The 16,267-nt window shown below is 40.8% G+C and overlaps 2 protein-coding genes across 4 annotated transcripts; one reads left to right on the top strand and one right to left on the bottom strand.

Annotated features, from left to right (window-relative positions):
- Positions 1-272: 272 nt before the first annotated feature.
- plaat1 (phospholipase A and acyltransferase 1) lies at positions 273-6,090 on the bottom strand. 2 transcript variants are annotated; one of them, XM_034582409.1, is made up of 5 exons: positions 5,996-6,090; positions 3,249-3,298; positions 2,676-2,814; positions 1,424-1,692; positions 273-453 (listed from the first exon to the last, which is right to left on the bottom strand). In XM_034582409.1, the coding sequence occupies exons 2-5, from the start codon at positions 3,273-3,275 to the stop codon at positions 352-354; spliced, it is 537 nt and encodes a 178-aa protein (XP_034438300.1). In that variant the 5' UTR covers positions 3,276-3,298; positions 5,996-6,090; the 3' UTR covers positions 273-351. The 2 variants fall into 2 exon arrangements, with proteins under 2 accessions (XP_034438300.1, XP_034438301.1); XM_034582410.1 differs by lacking the exon at positions 5,996-6,090 and adding an exon at positions 4,027-4,219.
- Positions 5,404-16,097, top strand: mfn1b (mitofusin 1b). 2 transcript variants are annotated; one of them, XM_034582407.1, is made up of 18 exons: positions 5,404-5,590; positions 6,057-6,215; positions 6,322-6,457; positions 6,968-7,130; positions 7,981-8,105; positions 8,227-8,335; positions 8,985-9,092; positions 9,365-9,518; positions 9,871-9,938; positions 11,173-11,294; positions 11,708-11,834; positions 12,152-12,256; positions 12,372-12,474; positions 13,415-13,641; positions 13,794-13,973; positions 14,103-14,299; positions 14,601-14,735; positions 15,069-16,097. In XM_034582407.1, the coding sequence occupies exons 2-18, from the start codon at positions 6,068-6,070 to the stop codon at positions 15,136-15,138; spliced, it is 2,277 nt and encodes a 758-aa protein (XP_034438298.1). In that variant the 5' UTR covers positions 5,404-5,590; positions 6,057-6,067; the 3' UTR covers positions 15,139-16,097. The 2 variants fall into 2 exon arrangements, with proteins under 2 accessions (XP_034438298.1, XP_034438299.1); XM_034582408.1 differs by having other exon boundaries at positions 5,445-5,590; positions 6,010-6,215.
- The last annotated feature ends 170 nt before the right edge of the window (positions 16,098-16,267 follow it).

The following is a 16,267-nucleotide window of genomic DNA, read 5'->3' as shown; positions in this document are numbered from 1 at the left end:
CAAGTCCAACTGCATTTAAATTAAGATACAATAAGATAATCTTTTATTATTCCAACAATGGGTCTTTATTTGCTGAGGCTCGAATACTGCGGGTCAATTTCACAGTTTCAGAAATACGTCCAAAATGCTTTCCCCTTCTCTCTCCGTCTATGTCCTGTAAATATGCCACAAATGGCAATAAGGTTGACTTATTGTCAAAAAATGAAACGATTGATTGTTTAATTAACCCAAGAAATCACTAGACAACTAACACACTGTTTGGAATTAATAATAATGCTTTATTTCAATTTTTTTTAAATCACAGCCGCATGAATGTTGGGGGACAAGACCCTTCAGTGAAGGACACCTCTGTCAGAAGGGTCTGTTTCTGGATCGTGTGTTGATGAGTCCCAGGACAGAGAAGGCACTGGCTGCTGCCGTCACCAAACTGATGGCCCCAATGGCCCGTGTAGCCTGCGGAGACAAAGTGGAGCAGAGGTTTTGGAGTTATTTAGTATTACATCAAAGGGATAGCAGGGATCAGAACAAAGCAATAATAATGGTACAGCATAATTCAGAAAGAATCAATTCCTAAACAGATGTACATAATATAAAATATGTCTGTTGCCTAAAGAAGAGGAAGCAAATAATTCACCAAACCAACACATGCATCTCTTAAAGAACAAAGAGTGCACTTCTGTTCAATATGTTGCCCATTGAAGAGTTTATATGGATATTTCAATGTTAAACTGGTCAGTGGTTACCATGGTAACCCTCATTAATTCAACCTGACCACAGCTGATATGTTCTCTGAAGATGGAAAGTACAAAAACATTAAACCCAGTTTTGGTCACATGCAAAGCAACAGGGTTGATGGTCAGAACATAGATTTTTGGGTAGATCAACCCTTTAATGTCGACCCAGAGCATAACTTTAAATTCTCCAGTACTGTGTGTGAATGATTTACAGTGATTGGTCTCAATGCAGAATACACTTCTTTGGGTTTTTGGGTGAAGTGTCCCATTAAGTTTTATTACATCACTTCCTGTCACCAGAACCAAATGTAGTTTGGGAAACACGAACCACATTCATGTTTTTAGTTACAGGGGGTTGGTATGTTCCCCTATGCATCTCACTGCAGTTTTTGGACAAATGGTGATATTTGACATTTATTTCCACAGTAAAATATTCAGGAAACCAAACCAACGGCCCAATGATACAACTCACGTCTTCATAAAAACAGATTCACACTAAAAATAAATTTGACTTTATTTATTTAGAAAGAAATTCAGTTTTAAATATCCTGCTTGTTCTAAAATCTATTTCTCAAGTGAAACTATGACCTTGGTGACCTTAAGGATCCATTGGACAATGTGGCCTTCTGACCAAAAGTTTTTTTTCCCTAATTACATATGAGACAGAAAGTAAAGAGACAGTGAGAGACCTGCTCGGACACCCCCTCCCCGTAACGCAGGAGGGTCACAAAGTGCTCGCAGTTGCTCCCCAGCAGGTCGTAGGACACTTCCTGGCCAATGAGGACTTGCGCTCGCTGGATGATTTCGGAGATGGGCAGGGGTGTGTGGTTGTGGTCGTACTTGTTGTTGACCCGGTACGAGTCGCTTCCCACCACCTCCTTCAGCAGCTGCATGCGCACCACTGCCTTCCTGCTGAAGACGGACTTCACACTGGACATGGCGGCTGCCTGGCTCTCGTCTGTACAGGGAGAGAAGGGACTTAGTGGATTTAACCCAGTTTTTTTCTCTTAGGTGTAACAGCAAATGATTAGTTTAGAGACTAAATTAAATATTGTAGGTTGTGTGTGAAGCATTTTGTGTTGGGAACCATCACAACAATCCTGGAGACATTAAGGATCCTGACCGAATGGACAAGCCAAACTGTTTCCACTTTGCAAACTAAATTAAAGAAAGCAACAGGAGTATTTTTATTATTTCCACCAAGACACATTAGAAACTTGATGTATCATGTCTCCAACATTCTATTATAGTCATGGTGGCCTCTAAAGTCTAAATTAGTGGAGTGTAAGTGAAGAAATAATGCAAATACTAGTTGAAAGTGGGGTTAGCTCTGCAAAAAACACAAAACTGAAAGCAACTTTAAAAAAAACAAGTTTTATAGGTTGACCTAATTAAAGAAGTTGTCAAAGTTTAGAAGAAGACAAATTCTTTTTTTGGCCTGCGGCCTGCAACAGGTAGTGCTCGGTTCAGCCACAACTGCACAACTATAACTATAATCCAAAATATAGCAGTTGAATGGAAAATGCAATAAACCTAATCATTTACAATTCACCTTAAAGTGTAACTAAACCACTTTTACAGCTGAAAGAAAGAAAACATGTCTAATTGGTATTTAGTCGTGTCATTGATTGATTCTGGTGATGATCTTGAGTTTGAATCTACACTTTATATAGTAAATATGCATAGTGACCATCCTCTATTGGTTGAAACCTGGCTATTACAGATTGGGGAAGTGAAGTATTACCAAAGAGTGGGGTGAGTAGATTACATATCATTGTAGATTAGATATCATTTAACATTTTATTAAACAAGCTTTACTGCCTCTGACTGGTTCAATTTGTCACAAAGGCTGGATGAAGGTGGCATGATGTCAAGTTACACTTTTAAAAGTTTATTTTTTAAATTGTTTTAATTCAGTCTAATTTAGAGGTTCCCACTAACCAACAGGAGTCAGGTTGATGATGTAACCGTCTCCCAGGTAGAGAGCCCAGTGCTGATAGGCTGGTCGGAAGATCTCAATGAGGTCACCAGGCTGGGGGTCACCAGAGAGGTCAGGAAGGTCAGGGTCATTGGAAGCCATCTACGACGAAAGCCACGGAGACGCAGTTTTGTATTTGATATCACAGATTCATTCTTTTCACGAAAGCTTAATAGAGCAAAGTGGTCTGCATGCATCTATTAGAAACAAGATATTTGGCTGTAAAATAAATATATTAAAATGTAAATATTGGAAATATTTTACGTTACACTCTTTCAAACAAACATCTGATGGAGGCCTTGAAAACTTTTAAAATAATAAATAATAAATAATGAATACCAAATCCTATATCTATACCTGCAGTATTAAATATCAAAAGTAATGTTATAAATTAGGGAAACTATGAGTGTAAACACAGTTTTTGAAATGACCACTGACTCACGTGTCCCTATTTGGAGGTCACCAGGGTCATTCATACTCCATCATTACAAATTTACATTCATTCATCATTAAAACAATTCAGACAGTCGACTTACAGTAGAGTTTTGTTGTTGTTTATCCATCCCACATCATGCTTCCACAAATTCTAAAAAAAGGAAAGAAAGATAACACAGGATGTTTTCCCATCAAAACACTGGCTTTAACCCCCTGGCAGACCAGTTCATGTGAATCTGAGGATGGCGAAATCATATGTATGGTTTGAAGTTTTATTTTTTGTACCCTGTTTGTGGCAAAATAACTAAATTCCCAGAGAAAGAGAATGCTGGATGGGATTTTTCACAATGTAAAGGTCACCCATACATACACACACAGACAATACACACATGAGCTGTTGTGTCACCTATGCTGCCACAATGGCACCAACACAATGGGGAAGCTGACAGAAACATAGTTTGAGCCCAGGTTATTTCACATGAGGAAAACTCACTAGTGAAATTGTAAATTTATATTAAAAAAGTAATTTCCATGGTTTTTAGTCACAATTTTCTTTAAAGTAAAATAACAATTTAAACTGTTGAAATGTCAAGTTTTCCTCAGTGCAAGAGTTCAGTTTGGATGAAAATGACATTTGGATGAGATGAAATCTATATCTGCCCAGGGGAGCAGTTAGTAAATCCATCTCATCACTAATTTAACATGCTGAGGCCATGCTGCTGAAAAAGAAAGACACCTATAACATAGAAATACAATATGACATATAAAAATAAAGCATCAGAGATACCTTTAAAATCACGTTATAGCATCATGGTGATTTTTAAAGAGGCTAAGAATTGAAATAATCTCTGACGCTCCGAATGCAGGAGTAATACTCACCCAAACACTAGCAGCTTTTTCTTCCTCACCATTTTAATTCTCCATCATAAATCCACCCACAGTCTTTACAAAAAACCATAAGAGAAAAATCCAACAAGAAAAAGAAAGTCGACAAGTTAAATTCCGAGTTTCTGAGGTGATGCGTGGTTTTCAAATATCTCAAAGCCAAACAGAGGCTGGAGCTGGAGGTGTTTCAGTGTCCGCTGCTCTGACTGATTTGCCACAGAAGCTAAGGTCTCACACACACACACACACACACACACACACACACACACACGCACACGCACACGCACACACACACACACACACACACACACACACACACACACACACACACACACACACACGTATACACAACAGAGGCGTTTCCTCTCGGGCATTGTCCCATTCACAGGCTGCTCATGTGAGTATTGTAAGCATGGTTATAGGTAATGGATGGTTAGTTACTGCAGTGTGGTTTGGACCAGTGCTTGACCTTTTCCAAGAGAAAGAGAAAATTAAATACAGACTGAGTGACCCCTACGCCCTGAGCTGTAGTTGTTTGGACCAATATGTCATGTAGCTTATCACTGTATGTATACCAGTGAGTTTTGGATGGACGTTCAGAAATATATTATGTATATGATTACCAAATTCTTTATTCATGAATTGTATAGCATCATTGCATGCTTAAAAAAAAGGAAATGAGGAAACGCATCATCATCTGCTGTACCATATTTTTTTCAGGCTATGTTAGTGTAACGCACAACTTTGTATAGCTTCAAGTTACTTATCTTTAAATCTGTATTTATACTGTATTTGGCTTCAATACTCCACCTCGGATACTTGTGTCTTTCAATCACCTTATACTTAAAAACATTTCTCTCTCTCTCTCTCTCTCTCTCTCTCTCTCTCTCTCTCTCTCTCTCTCTCTATCTATCTATCTATCTATCTATCTATCTAACTATCTATCTATCTATCTATCTATCTATCTATCTATCTATCTATCTATCTATCTATCTATCTATCTACCGAGTTGAGTTCTCAGGGACATTAAAGGACATGTCAGGGGTTGGATGGATTCTCTGCTCAATGATTGGCTGCTGCCCGCCAATCGTGTCGTCACCTGTCTCCGCCCCTCTGTCCTGATCGGATGTTGTCACTGCGTCACGTTAACTGTGATCAACCTGTACGTAGCAGGAAGAGACTTTCAAAATAAAATCAAAGGAAAATGAAGGTTTCATGTGTAAAATTGTACAATTATTATGGTGGCTATGGTGAGTCGGTTGAGTAAAGATAACAACCACGTGTTTTTAAAGCATAATGCAAATCAGCAGGAGCCAATTTAAAGTCTCATTGAAACACGTTCAATTGCAAATCCACTGGCAGTTTGTCAAAACAGCTTTTATCTTGAAACTCGCTCCAGGAAAGATATTACTCTGACAGCGGCGCTGTTGTGGGAATCGAACACAAGGTTAGCACTCGATACTAACACATCAGCAGTGAGCGGCACCGTGTGTTGTCCTGCTGCGCCTCGCTGCTGTCTGTGTTATGAGAAGAGGACACTGGCTGTCTGAGGACCGCGGTGAGGACATTGTGTTCTTATCTCTATTACATTATCCGCGCTGCTAATACTAGCTTGCTCCCGCGACGCCGCGGGTAAAGTTAGCTAGCTTAATCTGATAGCTAGCTTGTGTAGGGAGCGTGTGTCCGCTCCATTAACTCGGGAATTTCACATATTAGTCATGAATATGAATCATTGAAATGCAAATGTGTGTCTTTAATTGTGTGTGTGAGTTGTATATTGTGTGTTGGCATCACGTGTTTGTGCTAACTTCTGTCGCTCACAGTTAGATAACTCGGCTAACGGGACACAGCTTTCCCTAAATATCGCAGTTGCCCTAAAAGTTGTGCACCTGCATTTATGAGATCAACACAAACCACCCACAAGTGCAGTGTTATGACCGCCATTTTTGACTGTATTGTTTACCTGCACGGTTACAGCCGTGTTTGCCCTCTTTGACCCCTCTCGTCTCTCTGCCTGTCTCCAGACTGAGGAACCATGGCTGCAGCCCCTCCACTCAGAAGGACAGACTCCGCTCGGGGGGAGTTCTCTCCCCTCAAGCACTTTGTTGTGGCCAAGAAGAAGATCAGCGACGTGTTTCAACAGCTACTCGATTATGTGAAGGAGACCTCAGACTTTGTCGAAGGTGAGTGGTTTGATCTGTATGGTATTTGCCAGGTCTATCAGCATCTGTCAGGCAGCTCTCGCAGTGTGTATGGATGATAGTGGAGGTTGTTGTGTTTGTTCAACAGAAACTTGTGGGAACAAAGCTTTGGAGAACATCGCCAGTGAGGATCAAAAGTTGGAGATCCAGGCGTATGCTGACAAGCTTGCGATCATTAAGGAGGTGTTGGCCCGCAGACACATGAAAGTGGCCTTTTTTGGCAGGTAAATGCTTTTTGGATGCGATTCTGAAACTGTCTTTTTTAATAAGAATTCCATTTATATACACTTCACTTGTGTTAGTTAAGCTAGTCCCTCCAAAACATCAATGTGGCTGTTTTGCTTTCACTTTTATTTTCCATTAATGTACTAGTGTAATGGAGGTGACACACGGTTTCTTCACCTCATTCACTTTCTATTGTTAAAACTCGTTCTGCATCATAGTTTAATCTGATGTTAACTGAGCCGTGCTGTAAATCTAAAAGTCAGAGGGTGAGACTGAGAAAACCTGAGAGATTTCATACATATAATTAGAAAGGTAAAACAAATAACCAAAAGCCTACTTGCAGTGCAGGCAGTAAAATGCATTGAGAACACATTACTGGTATTTTACTGTCTGTAGCTGCATTGTTTTTTTCAAATATCAAACAAGAACATTATACCTAAGACCTGATCATTTGTTCACGAATTAATATAAGTAAAGATAATCTCTGTGACTGTTTTGTCTGTTCATAGGACAAGTAACGGTAAAAGCACAGTGGTCAACGCCATGCTGAGGGACCGCGTGCTGCCCAGCGGTATTGGCCACACCACTAACTGCTTCCTGAGTGTGGAGGGCACGGATGAAGACAAGGCTTACCTCAAGACAGAGGGCTCTGATGAGGAGAAGAGCATCAAGGTGAATATTAGTTAGATTTTAAAAATGTCAATACCTGGGACAACATGTTCTCAGCTACTGAAAACTACAGGCCCACCTCTTTTAGGGTGGTTGAGGACTCGTACCTTAACTCTGATTCCTCAACATGTTGAATTAAAAGCTTTAATAATAGGTATTTTTTTGTTTTTCAGAGAATATAGTAAACACGTTTGACTTTAGCCACTGCTACTTGAACCTGCTGTCATATATGACGCGTGACGGCTTTGCATCTTGTTTACCGCGGTGTCAGGTGTCTGACACGAGAGCCCGATGTGGGAGACACTGCTCTCTCTTCACTTCTCTCTCGCCCACTGAACTGAATGAGGTTGACATGGGTTCAGTAGAAGCAGTTAAATCGTGCTTTTGATTGTCGAGCTGTTTTTTCTCAGTCAGTGCTTCACTGTCCATACTGTTAGAAATGAATGTCTGTTTTATTGTTAAATCAACTACTACTAAAGTCGTAATTCAATTTTCAGTAAAATCTGAGTGGCTACTGGTAGTGTTATATGTTTGTAAAAATTATTGTTGTTATTGATTTATTATTTTACAAATTCTCCTTTTAGTGTTGTAAATGAAATAGTTTAGTGGATAATGCTATAAATATCTTTACTATCAAAACTGTTATTTTAAACATTGTGAAAACAAACAAAATCAATGCTGTGCCAAAAAGAAACAGATTTATCAATATTGAATGGTGGCAAAAATGTTATTGCTGTAACAATTGGTAATTCATGACTTCAAGAGTAATCTAAAGCTACTGGTTGCAATAAGTTTTAATGTTAGTCATTACATTAACATCTGTTACGTTGTTCCGTGTCCAACCCCTCTGCAGACAGTAAACCAGCTGGCTCACGCTCTCCACATGGACGAGAGTCTGGACGCAGGCTGTCTCGTACGCGTCTTCTGGCCAAAAACCAAGTGTGCTCTGCTTCGGGATGACCTGGTGCTTGTAGACAGGTAACAGAATCCATCATTTGAATCTGGAAAAGCTCTGACAGTGTCCAGATTTGCTTTTTACTTCATATATGAAGATGTCATGCATTCCAACTCTCTATTGAACTTCTTTTACACCTATTAGCCCCGGGACAGATGTCACAACACAACTGGACAGCTGGATTGACAAGTTTTGTCTTGATGCTGATGTGTTCGTGCTGGTGGCCAACTCTGAATCCACTCTCATGAACACGGTAATGTGATTATTGTACTGAAATATGACCACTCATATACTTTAACTAATTATACTATTTAATAATAGCAAGCAAAGTATGTTTTCAGTTATGTGACTTATGTGAACTAAAGCCACAGTTTACATGTGACCATTGTGGACATGTTCTCTGCTGAGCTGATTAGAGAGCAGGGAATGTGGCTGCCTGTGTCGGTCTCACACAGGCTCCACTCTTGTTCCTGTCTGTTGAGGCATTCATGCAAAGTGAAGCTGCAACCAAAGTCAATCACAGAGCTCCTTAACCTGGTGGCATCTCTTAAAGGCAAACACACATTCCCCTCTGGGTGATTTAATAGAAATAAACCTCCAGGCATAATGTAAGGGAGCCTAAATTCTGTCTGGTTGTGGAAACAATGAATGTTTTTATCCATGTTGTGACGCCAACTTCCCTGAATGAATGAATCTAATGTTCCTGGATAACACCATCCCTGGATGAACACCCAATTTATTGTTGATTCAAATACATATACTAACATATTTCGATTTAATTTAAATATTTCAACTTGTCAAAGAGAAAGTGAGAAAATATAGGTATAAAATGATTATTTTAACGCTATCAGAAACATCACTGACATCTTGTTTCCGTCTCTTTTTGCTCTTCACCCTTCTAGGAAAAGCACTTTTTCCACAAAGTTAACGAACGTCTGTCAAAGCCGAACATCTTCATTCTCAACAACCGTTGGGACGCCTCAGCAAATGAACCGGAGTACATGGAGGATGTGAGTCAACCCTCTGTGTCCACCTCATTTCAGAAACAAAAACATTAGATTTTTTACTAAATATGTTTTACATGTGTCATCATTTTTAAGATTTCTTGTGTTTTAAAAGGAGTGAGTTGTTTTTAGAATTTGTTTGAACTGAACACATTAAATTTAAATATAAATTTTAATGAACTTTTATCTGTGTTTTTTTTTTTTTATATATATGATTTCATGAGGCTAAATTAGAAACACCAATGCAGCTCTAAGAATGTGGCTCTCTCTTGCTCCAGGTGAGGAAGCAGCACACAGACCGGTGTGTGAACTTCCTGGTGGAGGAGTTGAAGGTTGTGGACCGCGAGCAGGCACCCGACCGCATTTTCTTTGTCTCCGCCAAAGAGGTGCTCAACTCTCGCATGCAGCGTGCACAGGGCATGCCCGAATCAGGTGAGGAAAACAGAGAGGTGATGCTGTGTGTGTGGGGCTTGAATCTTTATGTTTATATATAATTTATAAACAGGATATGTAGTTTATATGAAATTTGGATGCAGGTTTTTCTGCTGTCATCCACATTCTGTCAAATTTATGTAAAAAAAATAATTCTGGTATTTTTTTTTTTTTTATAATCAGTGTAATGGATAGAAAATGGCACACGCTTTTGAATTACAACAGATAATGATAATGAAACAGTAATTACAGTAATAAAAAATGAGCCAAAAGCAATTAGAAATGTGTATTATACGTATATTTTGTAGTTTGCAGTGATGGCAAGAACTTACATATTCATTTCATTCAACAGGTGGCGCCCTGGCTGAGGGCTTCCAGGAGAGACTGAAGGAGTTCCAGTGCTTTGAGAGGAGGTTTGAGGTGTGTTTGAATCCCAAAGGAGACAGAGCTGGAAGAAAATTACACAATAATTTGTTAATTGTAAATGTATTAGGTTTGATCAAAACACTGATACTGTTAATATGGTACCAGAAAGACGTCTCAGCGGGTTCAAGCCTGAGGTGTGAAGTCGAGTCAAAAACAGCAGGTTGCACAACTAACCAGGCTCAGCTGAAAGAAGTTTACTCAGGTTGATGCCTGGTCAATGCTGGTTAGAGTGAGTTACTACAGGACAGAGGAGAGGAGGTTTTTTTCATTCATTCAGTCCAGGCTCTGTTCTGTTTGAGGTTATTGTGCATTAGCTACAGGAGTTAGTCTCCTAACAGTGACCACTTACCTGACCAGTCAACCGCTGGCACATTAACTACTCGTGAGGTTTCACCATTCACCGCACAGTTTCAGGCCGGCCGCCCCCAGAGGCCATGTAGACCAGTCACTGTGCCTTATCCATCAACCTGCGTCTTCATTGCTGAAGTCTAGATTCACTTCGGCGAGACATCCATTTGTTTTTGTTCCATTTTGATTTAGTTCTGTCTGAACTGTACCACCTGTTGATTTTCTTTGTGTTTCTGTGTTTTGTTGCTTTTAACTTGGAGAAACTGAATTTGTCCCTACGACATTTGAGTTAAGACCCTAAATGATCATTGACTTTAGTGGCTTCTGTTTTTAAAGAGCAAAAAAGTGAATCATAACCATGACAGACAGCTGATCATATGGATCATAATGAGTGGAGTAATGTGGGGAAAGGAAATTATTATAACATTGTAGTTGTTAGCTTATTTATGTTTTTTTAAAGGCCATTTAAAAAAAAAAAAAAAACACCTTTTTGAAATAAATTTTTCATAGAACAACAATCTTCAAGATCCCTAAACCATGATAAAATTCATCCCACAGCGATACAATATTCCTACGTATATAGTTTTTTCTGTCATTTACTTTCTTGGTTGTATTGTTTTTATATGTTTTTGATTTTTGCTGTGGCTCCACCAACACATTACTGTGACCTTAAAAACAGATTGTGGGCTGTGGGACTCAAGACGCACACCCTGCTGCTCTCATTTTCCCTCCTGAGTTTCCTTTTCGTTTCTTCTCCTGAGTTAAAAGTAGCAGGTGTCTGTCTTGTCCTGTTCGTCCCCGGTGGCGTGTGAATGCACCCACCCGGTCCAGCCGCAGCCCCTGTAACTGTCACAGTAACTTGTGTGTTATGGCCTGGCAGGAGTGTATCTCGCAGTCAGCAGTGAAAACAAAGTTTGAGCAGCACACTATCAGGGCCAAGCAGATCACAGAAAAAGTCCAGAGCATCATGGACGACATCAACATCGAGGCAGCGGAGAAAAGGTGAGTACCCCCCCCATTTACATTTCTTTATCTTTTTGTAGTTGGGCCTGTGTTGTTAGAGATGAATTGCTAATTCTAATCTGATTTCAATGATAATGTCAAACTGATATTGTCTTCTCTCGTCAGTGCCATGAAGGGCTTGTTGAGGTAAACTATGAATCTGGGGTAGAAATATGGATTCAACAAAATGTTGGTCACTACTATGGATTTAACTTTCTGTGGTAAATTAAGATGCTATAGGATAAATTTCAGATACTCAATTCTATAACTGTCAGTGGATTTCTCTCAAATGCTTCTTTCTACTGTGGGCCATGTGTATCTTTACCTTACTGTGTTTCGGTTTCTTTGCTAAATTGTTCAGCTGCTGGTTTGTATTTGTGACATTTCTTCCTGTTGGTGGGGCGGGGCTTCAGGGTGGCGGCACTGGAGGACCGAGAGGATCAGATAGACCGACTGGAGTTTGTCAAGAATCAACTCAACCTGCTGATTTCTGACATCAAGACAAAGATTAAAGCCATAAGTGAAGAAGTCGAAACCAAGGTAACGTAGGTGACAACTGGTTTGAGAGTCTCTAACCCTCTGACATGCATATAATGTCACTACTGTGTTTGAACTTGTGGCTCTAGAGTTGTGCAGCCTTTTATAAAGCCTTTTTTTCCACATCCCCACTAGAATGTGATCGCAAAGCACAATGTTGTTACACACACAGTAGATGTTCTATCAGAAACGACCAGTCTGTTGTGTATCTTTAGCTTGTTTGAGCTCTTAAGTGCTGCTAGCGATACTTATAACAGGACTCAGAGGGCCTGGCTGCTCCTGTGCTGTGGGAGACTCATGACTGACTGTGGTTTATCCAGGTGTCCAGTGCAATGGGGGAGGAAATCTGCCGTCTCCATGTAATCATAGATGAGTTCCACTCCGACTTCCACCCCTCACCTCATATCCTCAAAATCTACAAGTCTGTAAGTAGCCGCGCTGGTTAATTTGTCACCTTTCCTGGGTAAAGTGGCATCCTCTGCTCTGTCTCTCTCATTGACTGTATTCCATGTGACCTCTGATCCCTGTTGCTGTTGACAGGAGCTGCTGGCTCATGTGGAGGAGGGGATGGGCAAGAACCTGGCCTACCGCTGCTCCGACGCCGTGGATGCATCTGTCCAGTTTTCTCAGAGATACATGATGGGTAATTTAACTGTGACAAAATCAAGAGTCCACCTTTGAGTCATATTGTCAGTGAACAAATAGTTCAATTCACGCTCATACGTCTGAGGTAAGCCATTGCCACAGTGCTTCTGTGCCACTAGAAGGGAATTATCTTTGCTGAATGGACAGATGGTTTAAATCGAGCTGACACGAAGCTGCTGTGTTCCTCATATGTGAAAGGCAAACTCTGGAAAGTGTCCAGGCCTTTCCGGAGTGCATATCTGAAAATGGCTCAAGCTTCCAGTAGAGGGTCTGCAGTGGTGTGGGAAATATCTGGTTCTTGTTTGCACTGAGTCATTCCCCTCTTCATGATCCAAGTGAATTGAACAGAAACCACCAGTAGAGGATTTTAGCTTCCTCCTGCTTAAAAATACTGGTTCAAAAATAAACTGCAGAAGGCAAATATCTGATCAACAAACTGAGTTGTTTGTTGTCAGAAATGTATCTTTCCTCAAAACCTTGCAGTTTCACACCCCGCTAAGACATAAATCATATTTTCATAGAAAATGATTGCAGTCGCTCACACTCTGGTGTTAAACTTAGCCAGAACCCTTTGGTCTCTCGGGCTATGATCTGTAACACCCTGCTCACTGTTATATTTACCCTCCTCACTGAATGCCATCATCCCAGACCCCATCCTGCTACAAATGCGTCACTGTGACAGTGATGTTGAAAAGGTGTTAATGTGCCCTCTGATGAAAAGGCTTCAGCTGCTGTTGTGAAATTGTGGTGTGATATTTTTTTGTTGTTTGATCCCTAATGAGAGATGAAGAACAGCAGAGACCACAATGATAATGTTGTGATATTGTTTCTGTCACTGTGTGTTGTTACTTGTGTATCATTACACGTTTAAAATACAAACTAAGCTACAGATGTTCCAGTGATTCCTGTTTGTGTAATTATCTTTCTCCTCTCTCCAGAGAGCATGCTCCCTCTGCTCCCCTCTACGGCCCAGAGCCAAATCAACATGCTGGTACCAAGCAGGAAGTTTGACCTAAGTTACGACCTCAACTGCGCCACACTCTGCAGCGACTTCCAGGAGAACATCGAGTTTCAGTTTACGTTGGGCTGGACAGCGTTGGTCCACCGCTTCCTGGGATCTGTCAATGCACAGAAAGCCCTCAGACTGGTGGATCAGAACCTCCAGGTACGGAGCGTAACTTCGGAATAGAGTTGGTTACTTGTGCTTCGAGGGTGAGGAAGAATTGAACTTCCTGGTGATTGATATAGCCCGTTTGACTCCAAACACACTACACAGAAGATGTGTCAGATTTCTAAACTCAGCATCTTATCCCTCAGGGCTCTCGACCAGTGCTGCCCGTGGCCCTTACTCCTTCCTCAGGACCGCCCTCCATAGTATCGCAAGCAAACCACGAGACAGCCCTGATGACCCAGGAGGACCTGATGGTAGCCGTGGCAACAAATGTGGCCTCCCTCACCTCCCGCACTTCAATGAGCGTTATCATTGTTGGAGGAGTGGTATGTGGTTTCCTCAGTTGTTTTGTACTTGGCGGACGCAAACACTTGACATTGAAAACCATCCATGTTAATCCACGTGCTTTAACCTGTGAGTGCGAACTCAGCCTCTGTCTGTCTGTTTTCCCTAAGGTGTGGAGAACAGTTGGCTGGAAGCTGATTGCCCTCTCGACCTCGCTGTACGGCTTGTTGTACCTGTACGAGAGACTCACCTGGACGACAAAGGCAAAGGAGCGCACGCTGAAGCGCCAGTTTGTGGACTATGCTTCAGAGAAGCTGCAGCTTATTGTCAGCTTCACTAGTAGCAGCTGCAGCCACCAGGTCCAACAGTAAGTCCTGATGCCGCATCTGCAGTTCATTTAGGCAGTCCTGTATTTAATAAGTAAAATGATACCACTGGTCCAATTTCAGATAATTTTCTGACAATTCTTTCAGTTTATTAATTCTTCATCACAAAAATGTTTTAGGTTACGTTGCAAATGCTAATTTCTCTGAACTTTTCCTCAATTTCCTGGTTTATAAGCTACTGACAAAGCCTGACTCCGCACAGCCATGTCCCCACCCAGCCGTCCCCTCTGTTGTGGGGCTAAATAAATAACCAGTGCGACACTGTGCCCTCTTTGTTGCCAGGGAGATGACTACGACCTTTGCTCGGCTCTGTCAGCAGGTGGCCCAGACGCAAAAAGAGCTGGAGGGAGAAATCCGCCAACTGACAGTCACGATAGATCAGCTGGAGACCGTCCAGAGCCACTCGAAGAGCCTGCGGTTTGTGCAGCTCCTTCTCTTCTTGGGGGGAAGTAGTGGAGAGAGAGAGAGAGAGAGAGTGGATGACTGTCTGGTAAACAGGAAAAAATTGAGTTGAGGAGAAAATTGATGTACTAGATATGAATGATTTTACTACAATAAAACAAAATTCTCCACTCGGTCAGACTAACCCGATCTGCCTCAGTAGGTGGAGTTTCTTCCAAAGCTTATTTATTATTCTCTAGTACGTAGAGTCCAGCAGAACTCCGCCCGAGCCGTTCTGAAAATGTGAAACTAACAAAAATAAATAAAACAAACTGCATGATTTACTTGACGTGTTTGTTTCCTCTGCAGACACAAAGCCACAGACCTGGAGAGGCAGCTGGAGGTGTTCACGAACCAGTACCTGCATCTTCCGCAGTGAAGATGCTCCTCTTCATCGGCCCACACTTGGTTTCAAGATGAGCCAGTCATTCCTCAGTCAGGCACCACCTCACCGCCCCTGGTCCTTCCCCATCAGCCCCACTACACCAGTTACCCTCTGGGCAGTGGTGCTGAAAAGTTTGATTGATTCATCGTTTAGTCAACAGAAAATAAATCTAGTGGCTATTTTCATAATCAGTGAAATATTAATCATTCATCGGGCAACAGTTTTTCAAAAGTCAAGACATGGCCCTTTTTTTGTTTAATTTATAAAATTTTATGTTCATTCAAATCAGAGTTTTTTAAAGACTAATCGATTAATGAAAAAAATGATTTATAGACAATGAAAGTGATCTGTGGTTCCTCTCTTAGCGGAGGGAGAAGGGCGCAGTCACGACAGTATTTTCCCTCATCCTCCGCCTGCCAGGTACTTCAGGTGCTGGAGAAATGTAAAACAAACCTGATGTGCACGTTGACGCTCCACAAAGACGCGATAGAATCTCTGTCTGCTTGAAAATACAGATCAGGTGCTATATTTTGACACTAACGTGCTTCTAACTGTGAATATGCCTTTTTTTTACCTTAGTGGGGCAAATGAAGTCTGTGTCAAATTGTACATTGTTTCTGTTCAGGCACATGATCTACTGTATCGTAGCAAGAAAAATAAATATATTTAATAAAGAAAGAGAACAGATTTTTCTGAATCAGAAGGGAAAAGTACAAATCCTGGTCAAGTAAATTCAAAGCATGTCTTTAAAATGCTGTTGGTTCGTGTTCTATTTTCTATCAAACTAAAATGTACAGTAAAAAAAAGCCATTTTATAAGATCCTATTTTATTTATATCCATCGGGCTTGTAGTGACGATTACACAAGTCAACAGTTTGTAAAAATTGTTCTTTTTTTCTTCAATGTGTTGAAATATCTCCACATTTACCAAACTGTATTAAATCTGCCAAAATGTAAAAGAAAAGATGTTTTGTGTTGATTTGAACAACTTTCAAAGCTGTGTTAAACAAACCAAGAGTTTTTATTTTACCACGTTTGGAGCATTTCTTTGACAAATGAGTCCCTGTTTGTTTGTTTGTTTGTTTGTTTGTTTGTTTGTTTGGAGCATGAACACAGACAAATC

This window comes from Hippoglossus hippoglossus, chromosome 4 (assembly GCF_009819705.1).
Source record: "Hippoglossus hippoglossus isolate fHipHip1 chromosome 4, fHipHip1.pri, whole genome shotgun sequence".
NCBI classification, from domain to species: domain Eukaryota; kingdom Metazoa; phylum Chordata; class Actinopteri; order Pleuronectiformes; family Pleuronectidae; genus Hippoglossus; species Hippoglossus hippoglossus.
This window is presented reverse-complemented; position numbering and strand designations above follow the sequence as displayed.